The 27,840-nt window shown below is 45.2% G+C and overlaps 1 protein-coding gene across 4 annotated transcripts in view; it reads right to left on the reverse strand.

Moving 5' to 3' along the window:
• The window catches only part of AMOT (angiomotin), a 60,980-nt gene extending 39,456 nt beyond the window's left edge, over window positions 1–21,524 (reverse strand). Inside the window, exons 1-4 of one of the 4 annotated variants that reach the window (XM_047844912.1) lie at window positions 21,121–21,524; window positions 12,845–12,917; window positions 6,421–6,569; window positions 3,529–4,462 (exon numbers count right to left, since the gene is read on the reverse strand). In XM_047844912.1, coding sequence (XP_047700868.1) covers window positions 3,529–4,400 — 872 coding nt within the window. In that variant the 5' untranslated portion in view covers window positions 4,401–4,462; window positions 6,421–6,569; window positions 12,845–12,917; window positions 21,121–21,524. Of the gene's footprint in view, window positions 1–650; window positions 695–3,528; window positions 4,463–6,420; window positions 6,570–12,844; window positions 12,918–21,120 lie in introns of those variants that run through there. The other 3 variants (XM_047844913.1, XM_047844914.1, XM_047844916.1) reach the window with 3 other exon arrangements.
• Window positions 21,525–27,840: the final 6,316 nt, after the last annotated feature.

A 27,840-nucleotide genomic window follows, 5' to 3' on the forward strand; every position in this document is an offset into this window, starting at 1 on the left:
TCCAGCATCCACCCACCACAAAAATAAAGCAGGACTGTATTAACACTCCTGTGGAGCTCCCCCTGAGAGGAGGGGACAGAGGCATGATGGGGTCGGGGAGAGCTGGGGGGGGGGGGATGTGAGAGGAAGCAAAACTACGCTCAAGATTAAATAATAAGAGTTAACAGTAATGATAATATTACAGGTGGCAGCTGGGTGAGTGGCACGGTCCCCAAGCGCTTCCACGGTAAGGCAGTGCAAATCACTTCCTGCTGACATATTAACCAGGAACAACAAGTTGCCTGCAGACAATAGAATCACATGATCCCATGGAAGCCCCGACCTGCCTCCCTGCCCCTTCCCTCCCTTCATCCTGCTCCTTCCCAAGACAACCTGGGCCCCTGGTGCTCGGAGGAAAAGGGGACTTGGCAGGCACGCGGGACAGAGACCAATGACCAGAATCAGCATCCTTCCCCCAAGCCAGGGGAACTCTCTCCCAAAGACGGCTTGCGAGGACACAAAGGGAAAGCCAAAGCCTGTCATCGAGCTGACACAGCACCTTCCACCCTCCCACCTCACCCCCCGCCCTCCTCAGTCACACACCCCCCCACACCCCCACACTACACACTCCTGGCCCACACGTGTGCAAACCCACACGTGCACACTCTCACCAGAGCGGGTGCCACCAACAGCCTGGATTGTTTCTCTTGCACAACCAACCCTGCTCTGAACTACAGAGTTAGGTCACCCTCAGATTCCACTAAACAAGGATTTCAAGAAACCTCAGATCTGGGCATGATTTCAACAAATGAAAGGAGGTGGCTGCTTTACAAACAGAAAGGTTTTAATTTTTTAAAAGCAGTTGATAAACGTATAAACTCCAGATGCAGAAAGGGCTCAGCACTCAGAAAGACAAAGATTCAAAAATCTTTTAATTCTTCAGATGGCTTGGCCTTGTTCCCCATCTGGAGTTCTGGGCATTCAGGATATTTATTTTTCAAGCAGGGAGGAGGGCAGAGGGAAGATGAAGTAATAAAAAGATTGTTTATATCATTTTGTTCATTTTAACAGCAAATCTCTAGCATTTCACTGCACCTCTAAAAGCACACAAAGGCTTTCTGCACAGCAATTTGTTCAGAGACCTTGCTTTGTGCCTTGATCTGTAATTTATGGATTAAGAACTAAGAATTCCGTCTTCTAATTGGGGCTAGCAGCAGTTACTTGGAAAGGTACTCGCAAACTGTCTAGCAAGTTGGTTCAAGGAAATAAAGGAGGAAAAATGTGTCACCACCTAAAAGCAGCACATTTCTGGAAAGCAGTTCAACTGCCTCCCCTTGCCAGTAATTTGTCAATAGGTGCCACTCCCTCACCCCAGGCCCTGGAGACATTTTATTGCCAGAATTTGTCTGATGCAGACCCCAAACTCCACACAGAGCATCTTTCGATCAGGACTGGTTTAGGTTTGATTATTCACCAAGCGTATCAAGTACCGTGTTCCTCTCCCATAGAGGAAAAAAACAAAACAAAACAAAACAAAACTATTAGAGCAAACCTGCGTATTAAAATTCTGCTCAAAGGAGGGTAATCAGCATGGGCCGTACCGCTTTTGGGGATAGGTAGAGAGACCCACAGATAACATAGGAGGGAGGACATCTTCCTGTAAAATACATGCGTCTAAATTTCTCTGGTGGTTTCATCAGTACGGGAAGAAAAAGAAATCCCTCTTTGGGCTCCTTATTATTTATTTAGGCAGATCAAAGGGCTTTTCCATCTAGCTTCAAACACTGTGGGAGTCATTTCAGATCACAAACAATACTGGTGAATGAGTTCTGAAAATAGCTTTCCTGGGAAGGCGGGCCTTGTGCTAAGCGGGGCTTTGGATTCTGCTCCACGCCCCAGCCGACACACTCCCCTCCCACAAGGCAACAGACGTCAGCCCATCCACAGAAGGGACAGAGTCCCACAGGCTCTTCCATGCTGATGGGAAGCGCCAAACAAAAATCCCCAGCCTCATTGACATTTTGCTGGCTTGGATGGGTTTCCACTAAGCTAAGCAGTCCAACTGACCAACCCCTCCCTGGGTCTTCCGTTTCACTGGGCAGATGGGGGCTCTCATTTAAACCGGAAGGGCCCTGTCCGTTACCCCATTTCCTGTTCTAAGCCACTTATCAGAACTTAGGCTCCTGCCCTTTGAAAGCTGCACAGAGGAGGTTGAAAAAGGTTAGGAACTCAACCTGGGTTAAGGGAAAAAAAAAAAAAATCCTATACTGGCCAAGTTATGGGTGGAGCCCAAAGTGAATTGCTTCTGGCTATAAAACAGGACCTGGAGGGGGAAAAATGAAATACCAGGAAATGCCAGGTGCATTCTCTTACCTTCACCCTACTCCACCCGACAGCCTTCTCTCCTGAGTCACCCAATGAACTTCGAGCCAAGCGGCTCTTTCCCAAATAAGTGAGGAGACAGGAGGCAAAGAGTTGGACCATAAAGAGATCACAGGCCTAATCTGGGAAGAGGCCTCTGCTAGGTCCAGGGACTTCAAACCTCACGGTTACCCATAATTACCCATGGTAACAGGACAGGGACGCCACACATAACTGCCATCATTGTTGCCCATGGTCGAAACCTTCCCTCTTCCCTGTATGCTGAACTGCTACTGATCGCAGACGTGGCCCCCACGGTAACAGTAAGAACAATGAACACAATCATGGAATCATGAGGTCTGGTGATAAAGCAATGGGACAACTGGCCTCTGAATAATTCAGAAGTCTATTTAGGAATAACTGAACATATGAAATAGTTCTCCTGAACTAATGACAAGTGGTAAAGAAGTCATGGGAACAGTATTCTTTCTGCATTTTAGCATCTGATCAAACTTCGATGTGACATGATGTGAATTTAACTCAGACATTAAAAATGAGACGGGCAACTAACAGACTCTCTACAGAAGAAAGATGGAGCGGTCCAGACTTCATGAACTGCAACAGAAGTACGAGGCAAGTAACATTCTGAACCTGCACATATATAGTTCCCCACCCTGCAGTAATATCGAGGTGTCTGTTTAGTGTCCGAAAGAATCATAGTAATTCTGCAGAAAGATCCGTTCCTAAAAATAAGTGATGAGACTTTTGCGGAGGGGAGTAACCAAAAGTGACAGGATAGTCCAGACTAAACTACAAGATAATTTGCCTCTGCTCCTCAAGGAAAGGCTTAACAACTCCCGAGAAGAGGAACACTGACCCTTCCTTCAAAATCCCGGGAGACAGGACAGCGTATCGCTGGAGAAATCAGGACTCACGTTCCTGCTCGCCCACTAGGCAGTTGGGGCCATGCTCAACCTATAAAGTCAAGGGAATGTTATACGGTACTAATTATGGCTGAAGAGGCTAGAAATTCAGATTGTCAGGAAATTGACTAAGCCAGGGGCCAGCCATGCATTGCAGAGTTGGTTATACCAAACACCTGCCCATTCCTTCCCTTAAGATTCCCAACACACAGCAGAAGCTGGTTGGGGATGAGGCCAGGAAATGACAGAAAGGGAACTCTCTTACCTGGCTGCTCCATACTCAGGGGGATGCTGATACCTCATCAGTTGCCCCTCTGTTCTCCCTGGCTGGTTCAGACGATGCTCACTATAGAAGTGCCCTGGCTCTTGGGGCTTGCACACTACAGATTGGGGTGGCATGCCCTTGAAGGGATACTCTGGTGGGGGGCCTCGGTGTTCCAGGCCCTTCAGGCTATGCTGGCTGGGAGGTGGCCCTTGGGCCTTGTAGAACTCACTGGAACTTGTGGGATTCTTGTAGAGGTCATTGGGTTGTGGTGGGGAGAGGGGAGCGCTGGTAACAGGTGGATGGGCCTTAACTCCACTGGTGGCCAGTGACATCTGCATTAGTCGTTCACTCAAGGAGCGGACATGTCCTTGCTTCAGGTCTCTGAGTCCTTCGTCCTGGTGCATCTTGCCAGGATTGAGCCGCTGAACTGATGGGCGTCCCTCGGTCCTCATCTTCTGGTTGGTGACTCCAGTCACATAGAAGGCAGCTCCAACACTGGCATGCTGTTGGCCCCGAAAGTACTGGGACTGGACCTTGGCTTCTTCATAGGTTGGGAGTTCTTCATTATTCTGCATTCGGGGGGAAAGCTGCTTCTCCATGATGATGTTTTCTGACTGGATTTCCTGTCCCTGGGGTTCCTGTCGAGCAGCATGAGCCACAAGCTGTTGGTGGTGGTCTTGGGGATTCAACACATCATTCTGAGGGCCTGGGTTCCCACTGCTACTGGGGAAAGGAGGGCCATTCCCTGTGGCTTGCTGGTGTATGGCAAGCAGGTTGCGATTCTCATTAGGATTGCCATAGCGGAGCTGCTCTTGTAGCAGACGCTGCAACACTGTGGTTCCTCCACTTGGCTGCTCTTCAGAATTTCTCATCTCTATTGCTGGTGGTGCCTTGTGAAGAGAGAGAGAAATTGGGCACCTGGGCTGCCCTTGACCTGGGAAGGGGAAACAGGAAGCTTAACACCCAGTTGATGGATAAGTCATTCCTCTAAAGGGGAAGAATATGGGTATTTGGGGGGTGAGGATTCCATTCCAGAGAGAATATAGAATTAATAGGTTAATTGTTGGTGACTCCTGGCTCTAGCACTGACGTGATGAGGAACTTGGGGGCATAAGAACTCACTGTTTCCTCTTTCACGTAGCATGGGTTAGATATCCAATCTTGACTTAATTCCTAAGAGAACTGGGGAAACCTGGAGCAGTCAGGTAGGGTGACCAGAGAGGGCAATTTTCCTAGGTCCTTACTCAGAAGATTCATCTCTCCGTATTCTACTTAAATGAAAAATCCAACTCTTATGGCTGTGGTACTGGGGGCAGGCCAACAGGGAGATTTTACCCCATAGACAGGATCTGTAAAGCAGGCCAGCATGTGAAGGGAGCTACAAAAAGCCAAATAAATAACTAGGATAAATAAAAGGTGAAGAGAGCTTGGCTCGCACCGGATAAGAATGATCCCACTTGATGCAAATCGTTTTCTCTGATCTCATAAAACTCTGAAACACAGTTTTTTTTTTTAATCCTTTTTGTATTGTCCATTTTGGATTCTCCTTGGCTTAATAAGAGAAGGGCTTGAGATAACTGATATTGACAAAGTTTCTCTTTCAGCCATCCAGGAATAGTCATTGAGATTTTTTTTGTTGTTGTTGGCTAGGGAAGAGCTTAAATGGGAAGCCCTCTTTCATTTGAAGTGCGCCTCTGACAGTATTTAGAAATTGAAAAATAAAAAGGTCATCCTTCTAGAAAGGGTACGATTACCTTATCCCTCCCCTTCCACACCACGACTAATTCTTCCCAAGGAAGAAATATGGGTTGAGTGAAACAGATTATCAATAGTAAGACGACTCAAGATTCAAATTCTAATCCTGATATGGATTTACAGGGTAACCTAAGCAACTGATTCCTCTTTTCTTGTCTTGTATTTTCCCACCTGAAAAACTAGTAGTAGGGTGAACTCTCCCCAACCCTCTGTCTCTCCCCCCCTCTCTCTCTCTTTGCATGGTATAGTACACACAAACTCATTAGAGGCTCATACAATTTTTGGACAGAGTCTGTCATGTGAATACTGCAATTCAATATATTCAATAATGAAAGTTTTACTCTAAAGGTCTCGAGCAGTGTTGGAGAATGGGCATGATGTCGCACAAAAAGTCGCCGTAAAGGTCAACCTAACCAGCCTCAGGTTCTTAGATGAGAACTCTGGAATCCTGGCTTCCAGGCTCTGATTTCTATGATATTAGACAGCCTCCAGTCTCTCTGGAAACATGATCCCTTTCCTTCAGTCCTGCAGGGAATGACCAGAAGATGTGTATGGTAGATAGAAAAAAGGTCATCTTCTTTTTTGTACCTCTCGCGTGATTATTGCTGCCTGGTTTCCAGTTGTTCTAAGGAGCAGTTTGACCCCACAGTTAACCTCCCAAAGGCTCTTTTTTAAATCCTAATAATCATATTCTTTGGGGAAGTGTCCCCCAAAGGGCTGAGCAACCAGCCCTTTCCCTCCTTCCCCGTGGCCGTCTGTGACTCCTGTATTTAAACTGTCAGACTGGGATTTTCTGAGAGGCTGACAAGCATAACATGTAAATTTCTTTTGGTGCCTTTAAACTGAAAAGATGACTACCAAACTACTTTTCCTCTCTCAAAAAAAAAAAAAAAGTGGAAATGGGAGCATGTATGGTTAAAACAAAATCACTTGCGAACCTACCCTACAAGGCAGGGAAATGCAGAAATTGAGCTGCCCCAGACCCTGAAAGCATACCACCCCCTCCCATTCCACACCCGCCCCACCCTGCACACACACAGGCTCGCACTCACACACAGGCGCACGCGTGCGCACGCACACGCACGCACACACACACACACACACACACACACACACACACACACACACGGTCCATACCTATTTCTGCTTTCTTTTAGGCTTAAAGCCTTGATCAGGATAGGGAATTCTCGCTTATGAGCAGCTCCAGAAACCGCAACGGCAGATTCCCTCTCCCCTAACACTCAGGTTCAGGGTAAGCGCCGCCAAGAGTCCAACCACTGGTCACTCTGAAATGTTCAGGAGGGGGAGGGAGGGAGAAATAAAAACGTCGTTTCTATTTTGCCACCAATGGCCAACAGTTAACCAAACCAGTCCTTCCAAGGGAATGACTTCTCCCAGGTGTTTGCCTTTTCTATGAGTGGCAGAGTCCATTTCCATTAGGGGAGAAAGAAACCTCACTACCAGCACCTGTGTTCAGGAGGTCAGCCAGTCAGTCTCCAGAGGAATCCAAATGGTCAGGTCCCAGACTGGCAAAGATTGCTGCTGCTTCCATTCTGAGTTGGCATGGTGGGACATGACAAAAGACATAACCAATGTGACCTTTAGGGTGAGACATTTAAACACATCCCAGAAGGGAAGGCAGTCATCAGATGGTAGATTTTTGGTCAAAAAAAAAAAAAAAAAAAAAAAAAGAAAAGAAAAGGAAAAAAAAAAAAAAGACACTCAGTTAAGCTCCAAATTAAAAGCCACAGCCTCAGAGGGGCAGAGGAAACCCAAAACTTCCTTTCAACCAAGTCATTAAGTATTTATTGCATACTGGCCATTCCAGACATTTGCCAGCCTCCTGCTAGACACAAGGAAGGAGGTAAAAGATACACAACGGATAGGTCCTGCCCTCCCAGAGCTTACAATCTGATTGACGGCTCATGCGTTCTTCGCAGCACATGGTACCAACTGTTCTCCAAGGACAAGATGCCTCCACTTGCTTTCTCAGCATTTCCGCTGCCCAGGAGCTCCCCGAAAGGAAACTACTAGACTCACATTAGAAAGACTAGATGCAAATACCCACCAGATGTGGATTTTGATAGTCCTTGTTCTGAATTACTGGGTTAACCCCCCGCAAAGCCCTGCAGGCCCAACCGAGCTGGTTATAAAACTGAGGAGTTTGTGTTTAGGTGAGACACACATCATCCACATTCCTATTTTCTGTCCCAGCCTCGCCATGACTCACTCCTGTCACTCAGAGGAAAGGCTTTCTTTAATCCACATCAGAGATGCCATTTGAGGAGCAAGGCAATGCAAAAAGGAAGCACACAAGCGTCTCTGTATTTTGGGAGCCTGTCCAAAACATCCAAGTTAAGAAAAAAAAAGCCACAAAACCACACAGTGATTAATTTAACATTATTTCCTTGCGATGTTGCCAAAAATAAACTGAAGAGATACAGCATGAGCAAACACGGATATTTGTCTTTCCATCTTGTTTTGGCCCAACATATAATCCCAATCATAACCAAAATCATCTCCGATCTGCTAGGTAATTATTTTAGGGTGTCTTCCCTAATTTCAAAGCAGAGGAGCAACTTCTAATTGGAATCGAAGCTGGACTATTAACAGAGTGTAGTAAATAACACCGTGCTTCTATTGTGCGATTCTGAACAAAACAGTTGTCTTTTTTTTTTCCCAACCGAAACATGCAGAAAACAGCCTGAGGCCTTTAAACTTGAGCCCCTGGCGAGAAACCACCATACAATTATTTTCCAGGACTATTTAGATTCTTCATGCCGATTTTGACTGGTTTGTTCCTCATCCCCAGCTTCTCACAAAGAAAACTTTACTTGTCCAAAATCTTACTCTCTTCCCTTAATTTTGTCCCCTCTCCTCCATATCCTTTTCAAAACCCAAATCACTTTATGTCAACCGGACACAGATTGGCCCTCCCCACTACCCCGCCCCCTGGCCTTTTTTGTTTCTGTCTAAAAGAGGAAAAGAAATCAGCCTAAGAAAAGAGCTTTGCTGATTCCTCTCCAATTTACAGATTTTTTTTTTCTTCAGGAACTTATGTTCGTCTACATGTTAAGAGTCACATAAGAAGGAAAACACTAGTCCATTTATTTATTAGCAAAAGGAAACGAAAAGATTCCTTGTCTCGTGCGCAGGAACTAAAATAGTATGAACTCTGCAACCTTCAATCTGCCCACACCTTCAATCATGCCACTGCCAGGGTTGTGACATCATCTTCAATCAATAAAATAACCTTGTTTCTCCTGGACAAACAGGCTGTCCCTGAGAATATTTGATAGGGGAAGAGAAGATATCCATGGTTCTCTCTCTAAAAGTACGATTTGAATCTACATGTTCAGCTCTTATGTAATAACAACAAGGGAGCAGGGCCAAGCTAAATTCTTACTATATCTGCAGTCATTGGACCCTCCCAGTATACCTCAATCAAACACAGTTTTGGCTGAACCAAAACCCATTAGTGAGAGCCCAGATGCTTCCCAAGCCAAGTCCCAGAAAACCCACACTACAAGGTGGCCAGAGCAGACCAAATTCCTACCCTTCAAATAAGCTGTGAAATTATGGCTGCAAGATCTTTCTATCCCTCCTCCCTCCTGTTCCTAGTCTTCCCCCCACCCTCACTCTGCCAACCAAGATGAAGGTGTAAGTCTGGGATATCTGTTTCTCGGCTAAATCTCGGTCAATTTGCTCCATATGATTTTACTTCCAGCTAAATGGAAAGGAGCCAGTTCAAAGCTTCCCCTATGTGTACGCATCTACGTGCATATATCTGTGCAGAACACACACACACACACACACACACACACACACACACACACACTCCCACACAAAGAGAGAGGCAAAACAGCCCCCTGAATTCTCTCGTGTCCTCTCAGGTTGGTTGATGTTGTGTCCTGAAGTGTCCTAGAGAACACCTTTCCCAACAGTCTTGCAATCCAGGATACTAATTCACTTCCTTTGGGATGTAAGAAATAATAGTGCCTTTGCTCTAACCTTTCAATGGGTGACACACAGGCAGTATAAACACCATGGATAAGAGCCTGGACCTAGATTCATACTGCTGAAGTTCAAATCTCGGATCTATGGGTTATTAGCTGACCTCATACATTTCTCTTGACCTCTCCAAATCTTATTTCATCATCTTCAAGATAGGGATAACAGTGCTGCTTCCTCCTAGGGCTGTTATAAACATCAAAGGAGGTAATCCATGTAAAATACGAAGCACAGAGCCTGGGCATAGTAAAGGCTCAATAAAATATGTCTATTAATATTATTTCAAAGTGGCCCTTTATCTAGAAGACCCCAGCAATTTTATGAATTCAAGTTTTTAGTTGTCTTTAAAACCTTTATTTGCCACGCAGTCTTTGTGCATGCAGGGGTTCTTAGATCAGCAGAGGCCAGAACTAGAAAGACTCTTAGGAGACCATCTAGTGGCCCAACTCCCTCTTTCTGTATAATGAAGGTGCTAGAGCTTGACAAGTGTTGGAGCGAGGGCAATGGTCCTTCCACTCTAATATATTATCTAGCATATTAGCTTCTGTGTAGAAGACGCTTAATAAATATTCATTAAATTAAATTGGCTCTGGTTTGAAGAGACTATAAACCTGGCTCACTACTACCACCAATTTTCCAATTCCGTCCGAAGTAAAATGTTAATGGCGGGAGGAAAAATTCAAAGAGGGAAGACAGAAAGATGTGTGTAGTTAGAAGTATGGCAGAAGGACCTTGCAAAATCTTTCCTCTTTAGGCCAAGATCGGCAGGTGGGTTGGAGAGTAACATGAACCTCCACTGATCAACCATTTCCAGGCCTATGTTCTTGATCTGGTCAATGTCATAGCAACTTGGAATTTGCCCTTACTTTAGTCTAGCACGGACTTAAGAAACCGAGTTTGAGTTGGCCCCACCTCTTCGCTTCTAGCCCTACCTCTATTTAGATGATGCTGTAAGATTATTTTAAGAACCACAACAAGGCCTTCGCATTTCCAAATCTTACTGACAATCAGGGTCAGTTATCTGTTTTTGAGATGGTAACTCAAAGGTGTGGTCAACTGGGTCCCACTTTCACTTTTCTGTACTCTAAAGCAATTAACTTGAACATGTTAATAGGCAACGGAGATGATTAACCCTGAAGTGTACATGGCCATCACCATGCCACCTCCCTCCACACACACCCATTCCGTGGGAAAAATAGAGCACATCATCACATCCCATTTCTCTTTGCCTCCGAAAAGGGATAAGTCGCCCATGAAATCAGACTGAGCATAAACTGAGAAAAGTTTAAGACTATACCTAGAAGCCGCCTACTTTACCAAATTCCTATCTTCGGTGGTATACTACTCACTTTTAGTTTTGTTTTTACTTTCTTTTACAAGTAATGTAAGCACAACAGGCAAATATTTGTAACGAAGAGGAAAACATCGCTCACAATCCCAGTACCTCGAACTAAACATTGTTACCAATATAGAACACTTCCTTTAGTGTTTTCTGTGTGTATTTGTGGTTTTACAAGGCCATGAGATATTAATGTACATAGGAGTTTGGATCCTACATTTATTTCACTTTGTCATAAGCGCTTTCTCCATGGTGTAGACAGCAGTGTAGACTTCACAACATACATTGCCATGACTGTGTAACTGTCCCTTACATATGTGTATCAAGATTCACTTACCCATTCTCCAATTGTTAAGACATTTAAATTGCTCTCAATTTTGTGCTACTCTAAATAATGTTATAAAAACATCTTGGAGACTTGGCCTTTTGCAACTTTTTGGATCTGCTCCTTATGATAGAATCCCAGAAGTGAAATTAATGGATCGAGGTACTTGAATGACTCTAGACAACCCACTACAAAAATAAAACTAGCAAAACACCAAAGCCCCGTGAAATCTCTCCGTCATTTAATGAAACTTTCTCCTCTCCCATTTTTCCACCAGGGCAGAGCAGGACTCCTGGGAGGGAAAGAAGCCAAGAGAAGCAGTGTAGTATCCCAGTGACTTGCGAAATGGCAGAGTGGAATGTGGGCTCCCCTGTGAAGCCAGCTTGCATGCACTTGCCCCAAATTGCCACCCGGCCAAGAAGCTAATTAGTAAAAGCATCAGGTGGGTGAGAACAGGTTCATGGCCTGTAATGGCTTATATCATGTTTCATTTTTGCCCTTGGAAAGATCTGACAGTCAGCTTGAAGACATTCAGTTCTAATGACCCAGCCTGCTACATTCTGAGAATTAAATTTGTTAGTTTTCGGATACCGATCTTCAATATATTGTAAAGGGTATTTTTCTGTGTAGACCTAAGTATACACGACCAAGGAGCCTATGTGTGGACCTCTATTTTCGGCCCCAGTTAAGGTGCCGCATTGAAGGTCAGCTCTGTTTAATATTATATGACTAAGTGGCACCTGTCTTAAATGGTCAATGTGTTATAGACAGATAAGCAGAGAAGGCAACAGGCCAGAGATGCCCTGGCTTAGCAAGAGCAGACACAACAGGCATTTCTTTCCTGGGCTGCTTAGTCAGAGCTCTCAGAAGAGGGTAGGTCCGCTTTCCACCTTCTCCTTGAAGGTTGTTCTCTAATCCTTCTCTATCTTCCCTCCGCTCCCAACTGTGCTCGATATGGAAAATTAATTCTCTCCCCTTGGTGTTGCCCCTGGACTTTGCACACATCTCTATTGCAGCTCTACCACACCGTATTTTCCACATTTATTGAGCATTTACTATAGCCAGGCAATGGATAGCTCCTAGGGTGGATTAAAAAAGAAATAAACCTGAGTCCAGTCCTCCAGAAGCTACTGGTCGAGCAGAGGGGGCACAATCCAACGGGAAACACAGAGGACCCTGCAAAAAACTCTGGGCCACCTGAGCAAAGCTTCCCAGAGGAAAAGACCAATGAGCTGAAGATGAGACATCTGATAACCAATTTGATAACTGGGGAAGTTGGAAAGGGAGGAGCCAAAGATAGGCCCAGATATATCTTTGAGAGTCATTAGCATATGGATAACAGGTAAGGTCAAAGAGTGGGCTGGAACACGTAGGGCAAGGAGTAGAGCAGAACCAAGGATGAAACTAACGATGGACCCTTGAAACAATCATTCAAGGGTCAGGTACTCTGCAAATGTGGTAGTGAGAGAGAAATTTCTTGATTTACCTCATGGCTTCCCCCACCCACCCACCCATAGATCTAGATGTTGGAATACATGCTCCAGGTACAGAAGTCCCCAGTTGCAATGCAGAGAAAGAGAAAGAGAAACCGACGGAGAGAGACAGAGACAGAGACAGAGAAGCTAATTTTGTCTTTTAAGCTTCTAAGTACCAAGGCAGAAATTGGAAGTTGCCAGACTGCAAGAGATTAGAGGTCACGGGCTGGGTGCATGGTTTTCCTCCATACCCTTCCCAACACCTAAAACGTTGACTGGCACATAAAATATGCAGAAGGGTTGCATACTGCATACTGAGTAAATCGCAACTTCCCAAAGACTTTGCTAGAGGCAACAGAAGGAAGACAAGGAATGAAAGACAGAGAATAGCAAGAACCATAATTCTGTTACCTTTAGTTTCTTAGCCTTTCTTCCGAGGAGACAAAGTCTCTTTCCCTTCTGCTAGTTGTCCTCCTCAGCAGCTCTGTGAGGAAATAAAGGCAGATGTGATTAATTCCATTTTACAACTGGAGAAACTTAAGTCCAGTACAGATAGCTCATGATAACCAATTTGACCAAGGTTTCACTGTGGCTGACTGGTGGAGCCAGGATCAGCACCCAGGTCTTGTGACTTTCCTGCTCTGTGCTGGGTTACTAGACACAGAACTCTATGGAACTGACTCTCCAGGGTTTTTTTTTTTTTAATGTTTATTTATTTATTTTGAGAGAGAGAATGAGAGAGAGAGAGAGAGTGGGGGAGGGACAGAGAGAGAGAGAGAGAGAGAGAGAGAGAGAGAGGGAGAGAATCCCAAGCAGCCTCTGTGCTGTCAGCACAGAGCCCAAGTCAGGGCTTGAACTCACAAGCCGTGACATTAAGACCTGAGCAGAAATCAAGAGTCGGTCGCTCAACCAATGGAGCCACCCAGGTGCCCCGACTCTCCAGTTCACAAGAGAAATTCGCCACGAAAGCCAAATTCTCTCGGGACTCTAACAGTATCGTGAGCAAGCCAGTGCACTGCACCTCTAAGAAAATACCTAAGACGTTTCCCCATATCAACACCGGAGCGGTTAAATGTAATTTGCAGTGGTGCTGCCCTAACATCATTAGGGGTTCCCTGTTCTGCTGTAGCACTTTTGAAGGGAGCCCCATCTGCCTTCGGTCTGGTTTTTGTGTCTGAGTGGGGCTCAGGTGCTGACTGCAGGTGTGGCATCCAGCAGGTGCATGGACAGGAGCCAGAGTTTCATATCTTCATACCAAAGGGCCTGAGTCACTCCCCAAAGGCAGCCCCTCCTTCTCACGCTGACTTGCAGGCCCCGAGAAGCTGTCTTGACTGAGTGGCCACTGCAAAACTAAATCTAGACTCTGCCTTCCCAGGAAGGCCTAGGGAAAAATCAGTTAAAGGTGCAAATCACAGGACCCAGCCAACTGTCCCACTCTCTGAGACTAGTGTAGGCATATGCTGCGGGCACAGCATCATAGCATCAGGGAGTATATGTACAGAATGACTGCCCCCTACTAGTTTTGGAGAAAAGGAGGACCACAGCAGACCCATGTTACGTATTTAGCTACAGAATTCTTATTCTACTCCAAATGGCCCTGAAACTTCATAAGCAAGTATTCATTCCCCTAAAAAAGACAGAGTACAGTAGAAAGAACACAACAGGAACCCTGCCCTCCAGTGCCCATCGTGACCACGCTCTTTCAGGCTGCCAGGAGACAACCACTTAGCCTAGTCACAAAAAGTACCAGATCAGAATAGTCATTGCATTGCTCTCAAGGAAGCCTGAGAGCCTGAGGCAGACAGAATGCTCTCGGGGGTAGGGGGGGTCATCCAAACTTTCTTAGCTCCAAAAATTGTTTACTTTAAAAAAAAATTGCCTCCCCTCCCCCCAAACACACACACACACACACACACACACACACACACACACACACACACAGCAAAGAGAAACTAATTGCGGAAAAAAACCACAAATGTTACCTTAATAAAATGGTTTATTGTCATTCACCGTATTTCTCCAATTCATATGGGAAACTCAGATTCATAAGCTTTGGTTTATAGCCCGTGATCCAAAACGTAAAACTGGTTACTAAACTAAAATGTGATCACTGTATATAAACAGAGTGAGACAAAAATCCGAACTGAAAACCTAAATGTAATAAAGTGGAAATTAGATTTCTTCAAAATAGGCTATCTAAATAATTTTCCCCATCTGTGATTTTTATCTTACTTTACTGTCACATGGAAAGAAATGCCATTAATTCAATGTGAATCCTGCCCCTTGAAAACAACCAAAACGAGTAAGTGATGTACTAATTAGCTTCCTAATGGGGAAGGTTTTAATTGAACTCTTCTCTAACAACCTTCATCAAAGTTTCCAGGGCAACTTCGTAAAAGGATGTCAAACCTGGCCCATATTTTTATCTCCTTAAAAATAATTCTCGATGCACAGAAACACAGAAAGCTTATTTCTCTTCAATGCTGTTAACACTCAGGCCACTACATTTTCTGATGTCAGCAATCCCCTTCCCACAAATATTCCAAGTATGCACCACCGTCATTCTCCTTTCAATTATGTGGTTTCTCTGCTCCTTTACTGATTGAGTCCAGGCCTCTCGGATAATGAGAAGCATGTGCAGCGAAAATATGCTCTTAAAAAACACATACATCAGTTTCATCTGCATTATGAAGGGGGGAGATCATTTGTCCATATCAAAAGGATCAGAATGTGAAGTTTGCTATGGGACACATAAAGGAAAAATAGATCAGCACCAGCACCTAAAGTTGGGGGGCAGTTATGGTGATCTGAAGCAACACCAATAAGAATAAGGGAGACCCCCCCCCCCCAATCCACCCTTTCTAGCTTGGCCACATTTATATTTAATGTTATCTTAATGTTGCTTTGGGGGGTATTTGAGTTCTGACATACACATGGAAATGAGCCACGAATTGTACAGCAAGCATAAATATTCCATCATTAATAAAAACCAGCTGTGTATAAAACACTACAATGGCTGGGTTTCAGTTACTGGCTATCATCAGTATGTGTCACAAGCAAATATTACTCAAAACTTTCTCCCTTAAGACACACACACATAGACACACTCACACACACAGACACACGCCGAAATTTGTTTTACCCTTTTTAATCTTTTGGAAGAGCTTTGAAGAACTCACTGATCTCTATGGCACATTTCAACTGATGTCTCTTTTTGAAGCTATTTTTCATCACCCTGGAAGATGCTAGAGTCCTCTTATTCGAACTTCAACTTACCCCATAGAAGGAAAATGTTTACTTACAAAAAAAAAAGCCAAGAGGGTCCATAACATAAATGTTGGGATGATCAATCATAGTCAAGTAAGGCATTGGGGCACCAAGGGGCACTGTAAGTTATAAGAGAGCAAAGCTCATTAAAAGTGAACACCTGCTCAGGACCTTATAATAAGCCTTCTCTGCCTTCATGCAAACACCTTTCATCCAATGACCTCAAAGCATGTGTCCAATATGAAGCATGCCTAAACACCTCTGTGAGGTATTAATATCCCTGCTTCCCAGAAGGGTAACCGAAGCCCAGAGCAGCTAATTCATTTACCCTTGGTCACATGACACATCAGAGAGGGCTGGGCACAGAAACCCAGATCCTGGCTTCAAGTCACAGAGTCTAATGCTGTTTCATGGAGTTGGGGCAATAATGAAAGTGACTTTACAAACGTCAAGAGCAGTCTTACAGAGTTAAAAAGAAAAAGATAATTTTCAAAAATTATCTTACGAGATATTAGCAAATACCTCCATCTGCATCTCCCCATGAATACATATCATAAAAAACGTACTTAACTTGGAACTTTCTAAGTACAAAAAATCCATACTTCACCTTCCTCTTCTGGTTAAAGGTATTTAATCTAATTTATGATGAGCCACTGGTTTCCAGGAATGAATTCATCCAAAATGGAGATCACATGTATATTATGCCTTCTCTATCAAAGGAAAATGAAGGGACCACGTACCTGAGCTTTCACTATACAGTGAAGACCTCAAATGAAGAGCCCATCATCCTGCCGCACCTACATGTCTTCAATTGTCCCAAACCCTTAGTTTCCTTACGATTTTTTTAGTCTAATTTAAACATATTATTTTCAAAGCTATGAAACAAAACATTTGTGCCTTCCTGCTTTTCCTTTCTCCTTGGGGAAACTGTATAGTCTACCCAAATTTGTACTCTCTTGATGGGGTATCATGATACAGTGATTTAAGAATTCATTCCTAACGATTTAGACAAAGTAAACAGTGAACCTTAGTTGTCTTTTCGCTTAAAAAAATGGGGAGGGAGGGTGCCTGGGTGGCTCAGTCGGTTGAACGGCCGACTTCGGCTCAGGTCACAATCTCACGATCCGTGAGTTCGAGCCCCGCGTCAGGCTCTGTGCTGACAGCTCGGAGCCTGGAGCCTGCTTCGGATTCTGTGTCTCCCTCTCTCTCTGCCCCTCCCCTGCTCATGCTCTGTCTCTCTCTGTCTCAAAATAAATAAACGTTAAAAAAAATTAAAAAAAAATAAAATAAAAAATGGGGAGGGGTAACAGGAGGTCAACGGAATAGACTTAACAGCCTAGGTAGATACACGAACACCCCTAAATTACAGAAACGTTGAGGAATTACTTATTAAATCTGTTAGTCTCTCCCGGCATTTCAAGGAACAAACATACGCGATTCTTCACGGGTACTCAGTCAGGTTCTGACTTCATTCTTCCACATGGGTTTACAAAACTAAGTCTTAGTTGGGCTCTTATTTGAAAGAAACTTTGTAGATTTCTATGACCCCTCCCCCCCCCCACAACTATGTAAAATTCATGTTAAGTACAGAAACAAGGGCATGAGAGGAACTAGGAAAAATGTAAGCGGGTGATCTGTTAGGACAGGATTCGTGATGAAGTTCTGGGCAGGATCTTAGCTTTTTAATTTGATATGTTGTTAAGATACAAAACACAATGCATTTATATTGCTATATCCTTAGAGGCTTTTTTTTTTTTTTACATCCAGATGACTACCTGATTGTATTTCTAATGACTGCTGCACCTCATTCTGGTACGAATCATTCACACTCACGTCCCAAGTGGAGGTCTAGGAAGGGAACCATAAACTTCTCAGAACTGGTTCTCAAAATCACCTTGTCCAGCTCCTCACAATGCACAGAGGACTTGCCAAGGGCAGTAAACTGAGTTAGAGGTGGGCTTACAGCCCACGTCCCATGCACCAGCAGGCTCACTAGGAAAGCTTATTGTAGATTATCCGATGAAAAACGGCACCACGTGACGTCACTTACCAGAAGCAATTTTCTGGACCCTTGGGTTATTCAAATACAACAACCAGCATTAAATTTCTTTACCTCTATGGGGCAGAGTCCCACCGTCAGACTTAGCAGTGTCTGTGAAGTCTGATTTCTTTCCAGAAAGTCATACCACCTCCCATCTACAAGTGGTTGTCCGCTGGAGCTAAACGTGGCCAGCATTATTACAAGCCAGAACGATCTAGACAATTAACTCCATCCCATATAACAAAAAGATTTCAAAGGCCAAATAATGGCCTCACTTAACTCAAGCTATAATAATTACAACAAAATTCTAATGTCTTCCTTGATGCAATAAATATGTTTCTGAGAAGGCCCGGTTATAGTGAAGCTTTATATTATCAAGTCATAGCTCAAAGGCACTAACTAAGAAAGCTACTTCTTTCCAAGAAACCTGTAGTGGGTTCTTTTATAAAGCAAATGGCCTCTTATTTTCCTTCTTTTTCCCCTTGTTTTTTTTTTCAGTTCAGATTTTGTGTGTTGTGTGTAGAAGGGGAAACTTCCCTCTTTTCTCCGGGTTAAAAGGGGTCAGGAGCCCACCATGGAGGAGGGCAGTGCAGTATGGGCAGCGTGTTTAATGCCCCCTTCGTTCCTTCGACCAAATTCTAACCTTTGACTTGGGGGTGGGACCCTAGATTTTGGACCAAAGTCCACAAAAGGCAGCAAGGAACGAAAAAGTAAGCAAGACTAAAGGCAACACGTCATAGAAAACCACCAACAAAAATTCCTGGGGACAGGAAATCAATAGAGCACAATTCTGAACAAATTGGTTTAGTCCCAAGCTAATTAACTTGTCAAGCAGATCTCCAAACCCACTGAATCCATGGGGGAAAGAGGTGATGTAATAAGAGATTTGGGAACATTTACCCATTTACCATCCTAAAAGGCTCAGCCACGACCACACACACCTCTGTCCACCCTTTTCAGTGGGTTTTAGCTGCACTTAATGGGTGCAAAGGACAATTTCTTCCAGACAGTCCCTAAGAATAGACTGTTCTCATGCATTCCAAATGCTCAGTCTCCATGGAAGAGGCTACCTGGCCACAAGCATTTCCCAAGAGGGAATATATCCTCTACTTCTCCTCACTGGTAACATCCCCTTCCCTCCAACAAAACAAAACAACTTATAACCACCCTGAGAACTTTGGGGGACTTTCTTTGGGGGTAAAGGAAAAGAAACCTTAAGAGGGGAGTAGGAGAGTGTGAGAAACTCCTCTTGTTTCCAAATGGAAAAAGGCCTTAAAAAGCTGGATCAAAGGAAGAAAGGGGGGTGGGAGAGACAGGCTGCTTAATTACAAAGACACCCTTTTAAAGAAGGCACAGGCCCTGGGAGAGGGCTCTTAGGAGAGGCACAGAAGCAGATGTACCCACTTAGAATTCTGGCACTCAATGGGACCCCAAGGTCATAGCATCCATCCTTCTGTGTTCTGAATAGACTGTTCTTAAGGCATTCTAGAAAGCATCTGATTCGCTCTTTACAAAATTTCAGAAAATGCAAGTCCACAAAGTGCCATGGCTATACATTAGTCTCATAATCCCTACTTCACCAAGCAGAAATGAGCTTTCAATTTCCAAATCCAAAATGGTATCGAGTATGAATTTTTAAATTTCCTCCTGAAATCTTTTAAATAGGTAAACCGATCCCCAACTTTCACATAAAAGTAACTACGTACAGCATGGGCAGAGGTTTACTTCATAGCAAGCCATGAAGTTAGAAAAAGCACTTTCAATTTTATGGAGCCACAGACTTTTCCAAAGAAAGAAGTGTCTTAAAATGAAGTATGATGTAGTGCCAGAAAGTGTCTGTAAATGATACCGGATAAACCCATACAGAATAACTGGAACCTGAGTTATCATCTGTAAATAGATGCAACTACTCTACAACAACCTGGCTATTAAAATGTCCCAGGCCACTTATAAAATGTAGTTTGGTCAGGCCAACTTTTCCCTCCCAGCTGATCTGAAAGACGATAGCCTTTAAAATTGTCGCCCCGTAACGTTCCTTCTCTCCCTTCCTGCTTTCCTTTCCCCCATTAAAATCAACCAACACAATCATTTAAAAATAGAGCCAAATAATTGGTTCCCAAAGAAGCAATGGGTTGGTGACATCTTGGTAACAGGTCTTTGAAGACCACCATTCTTAGAAGTTTGCCATGCTTGCTCAACTGGAGATAGGTGCGAGACGGGTGAAAATTTATCCTGCCTCCAAAATGGTATTTCAAAGTATTCTTAGCTACTAAATGAGGGTGCTGAAAGGTCTAACTGAGAAGGCTTCACAAAGGCTGGCCCGGGGAAAGGACTTTTCACAAAACGTAGTTCAAGGAGACTTAAATCACCTTAGCCCTCCATTATTGAAGATTATGGTGACTAATTATCTTCCTCTCTGGATGGGAGATGAGGGTTATATTCAAAAGAGTTTTAAACACCTCCCAACTTCCACTCTTAACGTGGTGGTCCGGGAGAAGCGGGAGGAGGTAGGAGAACAAAATTAGACACTCCAAGGTGTTCTACAACTCTTTCTAAAATAAATGCCAGAGATTGAAAATGCTATTTCCTCACAAACGTTTCTTTTCCTCTCATTTAACTGTATTTAGTTCTTTGCTGCAAATTATTATTATACTATCATTAGTGGCAATTTACCAGACTACAAAGACTGTCACTTTCCCTCTCACTTTTCCTTTCCTTTGTTTTCACATATCAATAAATCCACCTTGCTGTCGAAGTTCCAATGTACAGTGGCCAAGGCTTGGGACCCTCAAGGCACCTGCATGACCCTGCAAAACTCGTTAACTAACATCTATAAAGCAGATAATGGGCAATCCCCTCCTCACCACCAAACACATACACACACACATCTACCAAAAGGAGTGTAGCGTTGTAGATTACTCCTAGACTTTAAGACTTCAAGAATTCACAGCCCCCGGGGGAGGGGAGTGTGAGCCCCCACCTCGACTCTAAACACTTAGGAGGAACGCATCTAGCAATCTGAGATAAGCGCCCATAGACATTCCTCCTGAGGTAAATGTTGACCTGCAGTTCCCTCATTCTTTTTGTGCCTAATTACCTAGATACCTACAAGCACCCATGGAGGCAAGGAAGTAAAAGTACCGTCAAGTAGTGGTACCCACTAGCATCTCCGTAGGACGGGAAAGGAGCGCACACTCTTTAACCCATTTAACTTGCTGCTCATCCTGGAAAACTCAAGGCCGGCTGCAAAGAAAGTAGAACACCCGGGCATCCCCACATGCATCTAGATCGACTCACTCACGCCGAGGGCACGATCAAGTTCATGCCACCATGGATTCCTGCCCCAGTTCCCCGCGAAAAGTAACCATGCGTCTCCTACCCCTGAAGGCACCGAAGACAAGGTGACGACTCTCTGCTCGCTCAAGTGGCTTCGGTCCCGGGCCGGAGGCCAGGATGGGCAGGGGGAAGCCCCAACTCCCGGCTGCTCCCCTCCTCGCTGCTCCGTCCGGGCTCTCCTTGGTGGCAGTGGACAGGCAGGATACCGGGCCGGAGGGTGGAGCAGCGGATGGTCGGAGGCAAGACAGACTGGAGGTGGGGGGTGGAGGGAGCGGTGAGAACTAAGAGAAGATGAGGCGAAAGAGAGCGGAGATGGAAGAATAAATCAGGGGGTCTACCAGCTTGAGCAGCCAGAAAGCTCCTCGGAAGGAAGGGGCGTGACTGCGATGAAGGCAGCTCCTGGGCAAAGGATGGGAGGTAGGGGAGGGGGACGAATGGGTGGCTTTTCTTCTTGCGGTGAGCGGCTAGGACCGCCCAGGCGTGGGGGGTGGACTAGAGAGGGGGGCGGAGTAGAGGGCGGGGAAAGAAGGGAGGGAGCCGGCCTGGACCCTGGGGAGGGGGGGGCGGGGGGCGGAAGAGGGGCGGGGCCAGGGGGCGGGGAAGTTTCAAACAATTGAACGGCGGGGTCCAGCCACTCTGGCTAAAGCGGGGGGGTCCTAGCTCTAGTCCTCCCACTCGTGTGGCTTTATGCGCTTACTGTAGTCCTGAGAGGCTACGCAAGGACTGGCTGGGAGGAAGGAAAGGGTTCTGCAAAGACTACAATAATAATCTACGACACCAGCGGAGCGGAGTCGCGTGGGAGAGCCAGCGCGGCTCCCCGCCCCACAGCGGGAGGAAGAAACACAAATAATAGAAATGCTGAAAAGCAGCTTCTCGCCGTCTGCTCAAAATAATGCAGGAAGGCACAGCGCTCCTTCGTTTTCCTTCCCCTCTTGCTTCCTATGACCAGCAGGCCCCCACCCAGGTCGCAGCTCTGTGCGACACCCTTCTTTCTTCCTCCGGTCCCCTTAGCCTCCCTATTCCCGCCCCCCTCCCCTTTGGCGGGCCGCGCTGGCGGCGGGGGTGGCGTGGGCGGGGCTCCGCGGAGTCTCCGCCTCCTGGGCGGGCTGGGAGGGCCGGCCTGGGCGGAGCGGGCCGCGAAGAGTAAGTCCCACCCACCCTTCTTTCGCCGCTACCGGTTGGTGAATCCCGGCCTAGGATTCGCTCGCGATTGGTCACTTGAGTCGTCCATCCGATCTTTTTGTCCCACCCGCCCTCAAAATTAATAAAACTAAACAAGAGACCATTGTCTAGCTTTCCGTTCTCCCCCAGCTACTGCTGAGAAAAGAAAGAGACGCTTGGTTTCTCAGTCTCTTAAGAGAGTGCGACAGTGTGTCCGGTGGCTCCCGTACACCTTTGTGGCACTGTCCGGCCCTCTGGGAATAGGTAGCTTTTCTTCCCCCTTAATTCATTAAGCCAGGAAGGGTAAAAAGTACGTGAAGTGTCCGTGTGATGTTCGCAGTTCCAGGCTGCGAACAAATGATAGTGCCTGAGAACACAGAGAGTTGAGAACAGCATCCTGGGGACATTGAAAACCTACCATTTTACATCTGGGGAACGAAAGCACAAAGAAACAGCAGTGTAGGGGGTAGCAGAAATACATGGAATTTGGAACTAAAGGAAGAACTCCTTTTGGACTGTGGCACTTACCAGGTACTTGTGCGACTTTTAAGTCGCTTAACTTTTCTGAACCTTAATCTCTCCATCTGTAAAGAAAGGCTGTAAGACAGCCAATTAACCTAGTGACGATGGCATATGAAAATAAAATGAATTGTGTGTGTGAACTCTAAACCACAGAGCACCCCATACGTGTGTATCTTCCTACTTTTGTGTATGTCACATGGTGGAGAGTCCCACCTGTGTCCCACAATCAACTATTCTGTTCATCTGTTTCAAGCATCTGCATCCAAGGTGTGTAGGTTTGGGGCTTTATTTTTAAAAGTCAGTTCTTTTCCTACAGTTTTTAGGGTGGATATGAAGTTAGATCCCTGCAGTTAGAATAATAAATTAATCCCTTTTCTAACCAGGATGGGTGAGATTTCTCTTTTCGACAATTCTGCAGTGGCGCCACAACGTAAATCTATTGTGGTGCTGGGACTGCAAGAGGAAATCATGCTGTGTATCTCCAAAGTGAAGTTGAGAAAACAAACATGAGGGAACACTCACCGTGGAAGTCACCCTTCACCACAGATGTAAATTTCCTAGAAAACCTTACAAGGAGGAAACGAGCCTAGGGGCGCCTGGGTGGCTCATTCAGTTAAGCGTCTGCCCCTTGATTTTGGTTCAGCTTCTCACCAGGTTTCATGAGTTCCAGCCCAGAGTGGGACTCTGTGCACTAACCATGTGGGGCCTGCTTGGGATTCTCTCTCTCTCTCTCTCTCTCTCTCTCTCTCTCTCTCTCCCTCTGACTCTCTGTCCCTTTGCCCCTCATGCTCTCTCTGTCTCTCTCAAAATGAATAAATGAATGAATGAATAAATAAATAAATAAATAAATAAATAAATAAATACACTTGTAAAAAAGGAGGAAACAAGACTAATTGTAAAGGCCTCGACAATCCAGGGTTATTATCGTGAACTCCCGCCACTGAAAAGGTGAAATCCAATTCAAGCCTGCCAAAAGGGAGCCCTCTGAGAGGCCATGGGTGAAGGCATGCAAGAGAAAATGTACTCAAAGGAGACACGATCTCACCGTGAATGGGGTCCCAGAATATAACGGGGTCCAGGAAAAGTAATCGGCTGGTGACATGTTGTGAGGTAACCTGGACATTCAGAATGGTCTGCTTGGGCTTCTTAGAGATTCAGAAGCAGGAACGTGGGCAAGATAGATAGATTCTTGGTGTAATTCAGGTTATGTGTGAGGTGAAGTTACTGGGGTGAGTTTTAAAAATTTTTTAATGTTCATTTATTTTTTAAAGAGACACAGACAGAGTGCAAGCAGGGGAGGAGCAGAGAGAGAGGGAGACACAGAATCCAAAGCAGGCTCCAGGCTCTGAGCCGTCAGCACAGAGCCCGACATGGGGCCAGAACTCACGAACCATGGGATCGTGACCTGGGCCAAAGTTGGACACTCAACCGACTGAGCCACCCAGGTGCCCTGACAGTTTTATTTTTATTTTTATTTTTATTTATTTTTATTTTTTAATGTTTATTTATTTTTGAGAGAGAGAGAGGCCAGAGTGAGAGTGGGGGGCCGGCAGAGAGACAGGGAGACACAGAATCCAAAGCAGGCTCCAGGCTCCGAGCTGTCAGCACAGAGCCCGACGCGGGGCTCGAACCCACAAACCGCGAGATTGGGACCTGAGCCGAAGTCGGTTTGGGCACTCAGGTGCCCTGGGTTATTTTTAATGGGGAAAGTGAGAGGATTTTGAGTGTTAAAGACATGGAGGCATCTAGTTCGTGAAGCAAGGGAAGATTATTCCAGCCTTGTTATTTGGAGGGGTGGCCAGCAGAGCTAGACAGGGTGAGTGTAGGCAGCAGGCTACTACTGATCACAAGAGCAACAGGAGGATACTTGTTAAAATGAACAATGCTGATAAAATGGAAAAAGTAGTTTATGCCCGTGGTAAAATCAGTACTGAACCAAATAGAGTTCCTCTCTACCACTCGGTTCTCATAGTCCCTTTGTCCCTTTCTCTCTATGCCTGTGTGTAATCTTCAAAACATATTATTTACACACACACACACACACACACATTATACACACACACACATATATATCTGTGTGTAATCTTCAAAACATATTATTTTCACACACACACACACACACACACACACATACACACACACATGTCCCATTTTTGCGCCTTATAAGTGGGGTCATCAATCACAGCGCACCTTGCATTTCTTTACTCAACAATGTCTCTTAAATATCTTTCCATCTCACGACAACTTCCTTCAACTTCGTTCTTTTCGTTCTTTTCTGTGATAGCTCAGTGTCCCATTGCGCAAGTGTGCCCAAATTCTTTTATGCATTCCCCTACTGAGAGTCCATTTAGTCTATTTCCCCTCTCTTGCCGTTACAGAAAATACTGGGAAGCCAATCCTGGTGGCAAAGGCATGACGGCTGTTTGTAGAACGTCGGTCCCCAGCTTTGAATTCTGATGGAGTGAGGGAGCCCTGAATTTAATGGTGGATCAGGCCGTGTGTGAGTCACTACTGAGGCCTGTGGCAAACAACAGGTTTCTGGGTACCCGAGCTTGGCCCAGGTCTTCAAACGTCTTAGGTGTTCCTTCTCTCCCGCCACGCAAGACTTCCTTTTGTTTTCACCCTGAAAACCCTTCAGTTTGTTTAAACTGGGTTTGAATTTAAACCTACGCTTCTTTGCCAGTTCTACTTAAAAGGTAGGGGGAGGGGGAAGCCAACATCAACAAACATTGATCGAGCCCCTATTACGGACCGGACTGAAAAAACAAAGAGGGATGAGGCTTGGCTTGTGCCTTCAAGGGTGTATAAAGAAAAAGGCAACTAACACGCATATGCTAAGCGCTAAATGAATGGGATTGACAGTAAAAGCTGTGGAAGTTGAGAGCGGGGAGCGAAAACTCGTTCCAGAGAGTGAGTTTATACAGCAAAGTATGCCACACGCATTTAACTAATCCCTAGAGCATCCCCCGTGTCTTCATATCCTGACTATAAAATATGGAGAGGCCTCGGGGGGATACCAGGAGAATTAACCACTCACCAAAAAACACCTGTGTAAAGACACTGAGTTGCCTAAGTGCATTAAGACCCTCCGTATATTAATAATGGGTATAATGATCATTTTAAGCTTATGAATAAAGGGCCTCTACGCCAAACCACCTGTCCTGTTTGGCCCTATCTTCCTCCAATAAAATGCAACCCCTCATTTAACAAGGCAATAAAAATCAGTGTCTACGCTCTTTAAAAAAGGCAATTTAAAAAATCAAAAGTCTCCCTTAAAAACATGCTAAATGAAAGAGGCCCAACACAAAAGGACAAACGTATGATTCCACTTAGGTCAGGGGCCTAGAATAGGCAAATTCAGAGAGACAGAACATCGCGTAGTGGCTATCAGGGCCCAAGGGGAGGAAGGAACGGGGAGTTGCTGTTTAATGACCACAGTTTCTGTTTGGGAGGATGAAAAAGTTCTGGAAATAGATTGTGGTGGTGGTTGTACAACATTTGGAATGTATTTATTGCCACTGGGCTGCATGCTTAAAAATGGCTAAAATGATAAATTGTACTTTATGTGCATTTTTACCACAATACAAAAAATTTTTAGGGGCGCCTGGGTGGCTCAGTCGGTTAAGCGTCCACCTTGGCTCAGGTCATGATCTCCCAGTCTGTGTGTTCGGGCCCCGCATCGGGCTCTGTGCTGACAGCTCGGAGCCTGGAGCCTGCTTTGGATTCTGTGTCTCCCTCTCTGCCTGCCCCTCCCCTCTCTCTCTCGCTCTCGCTCTCGCTCTCGCTCTCTCTGGCTCTCTCTCTCTCTCCTCAAAAATAAACATTATAAAAATTCTTAAAAAAAAATTATTTTTAAGGTAACAACCCTCAGGCACGGTGTCAGATGACAAGACCAGTGACGGAGGCTGCCTTCTTCTTGGCAGCAAAGGGGGCAGGTTGGTCAACACCATCGGAAATACAGGCCCAATGGGTCCACGATTTCTGATTTTTCAAGAGACCAGAAGTGAAATGTTCTAATGTAAAATTTCTTGGTTTTTAATTTTGGCAATTAAGAAATTTTTCAATTTTAGGGGCGCCTGGGTGGCTCAGTCGGTTAAGCGTCCGACTTCGGCTCAGGTCATGATCTCATGGTTCGTGAGTTCGAGCCCCGCGTCAGGCTCTGTGCCGACAGCTCAGAGCCTGGAGCCTGTTTCAGATTCTGTGTCTCCCTCTCTCTCTCTGACTCTCCCCCGTTCATACTCTGTCTCTCTCTGTCTCAAAAATAAATAAACGTTAAAAGAAATTAAAAAAAAATTTTTCAATTTTAAAAAATATGATCTTTGTGTGCAATGTTTTTGCCCAGGGCACAGGAAAAGTAGGAAGGAGAACGTAGCTTGTAATCTATTCCTCAGTCCCTGGCTAGGTTCTTCTAGAGGGAAAGACCACAAAACCATAGTGCTTTGTACTGAGTGGCATTCTCCTCCACCCACCAAATCAACTGGGAGTGTGAAACGAGCACATCTTCCTCTAATTGCCTGGTGAACGACTAAATCATTTAAATGCATCTAGAAACAAAAGCGCGTACACCAGGGAAAAGAAATCTTAAGGGTTTATGGCTCCACGTAACTCTCAAAATATATCAGCCAAACCCTGAAAAGTAGCCTTCCTTCTTCAGGATCTCTCCTAAACTCTCCTATTTATTCGCAAGGATACTAGCCCTGAACATGCAGAAGCCAGCTGATCAGAAAATAGCAGCTTTATCTGAACGGGAAAGGAACAAAGGGACACATATGCAATATGAGCATTGAGTTGAATGCTCTTCCTTTTGGATGCCTCCTCCCCCTTTCCCACCCTTTGCAAGCATATAAACATCGAGGCACGCAGACACACGCGCACGTGCACACACACACACACGCATGCACATGCACACAAACAGTCCAGACACAGGAAGTTTGAAGCCTGATCCATGTGTGGAAAACAGCAATGTGGGAATGCAGGAAACAACACCAGAACTGTGCTCCAAGGCCAAGACCTGCTCCAGCATCTGGGAGCCAAGTTACTCCTGGGGTACTTGTGGGCCCCAGCGTGTTGGAAGTAAATC

This window comes from Prionailurus viverrinus, chromosome X, assembly GCF_022837055.1.
Source record: "Prionailurus viverrinus isolate Anna chromosome X, UM_Priviv_1.0, whole genome shotgun sequence".
Taxonomy (NCBI): domain Eukaryota; kingdom Metazoa; phylum Chordata; class Mammalia; order Carnivora; family Felidae; genus Prionailurus; species Prionailurus viverrinus.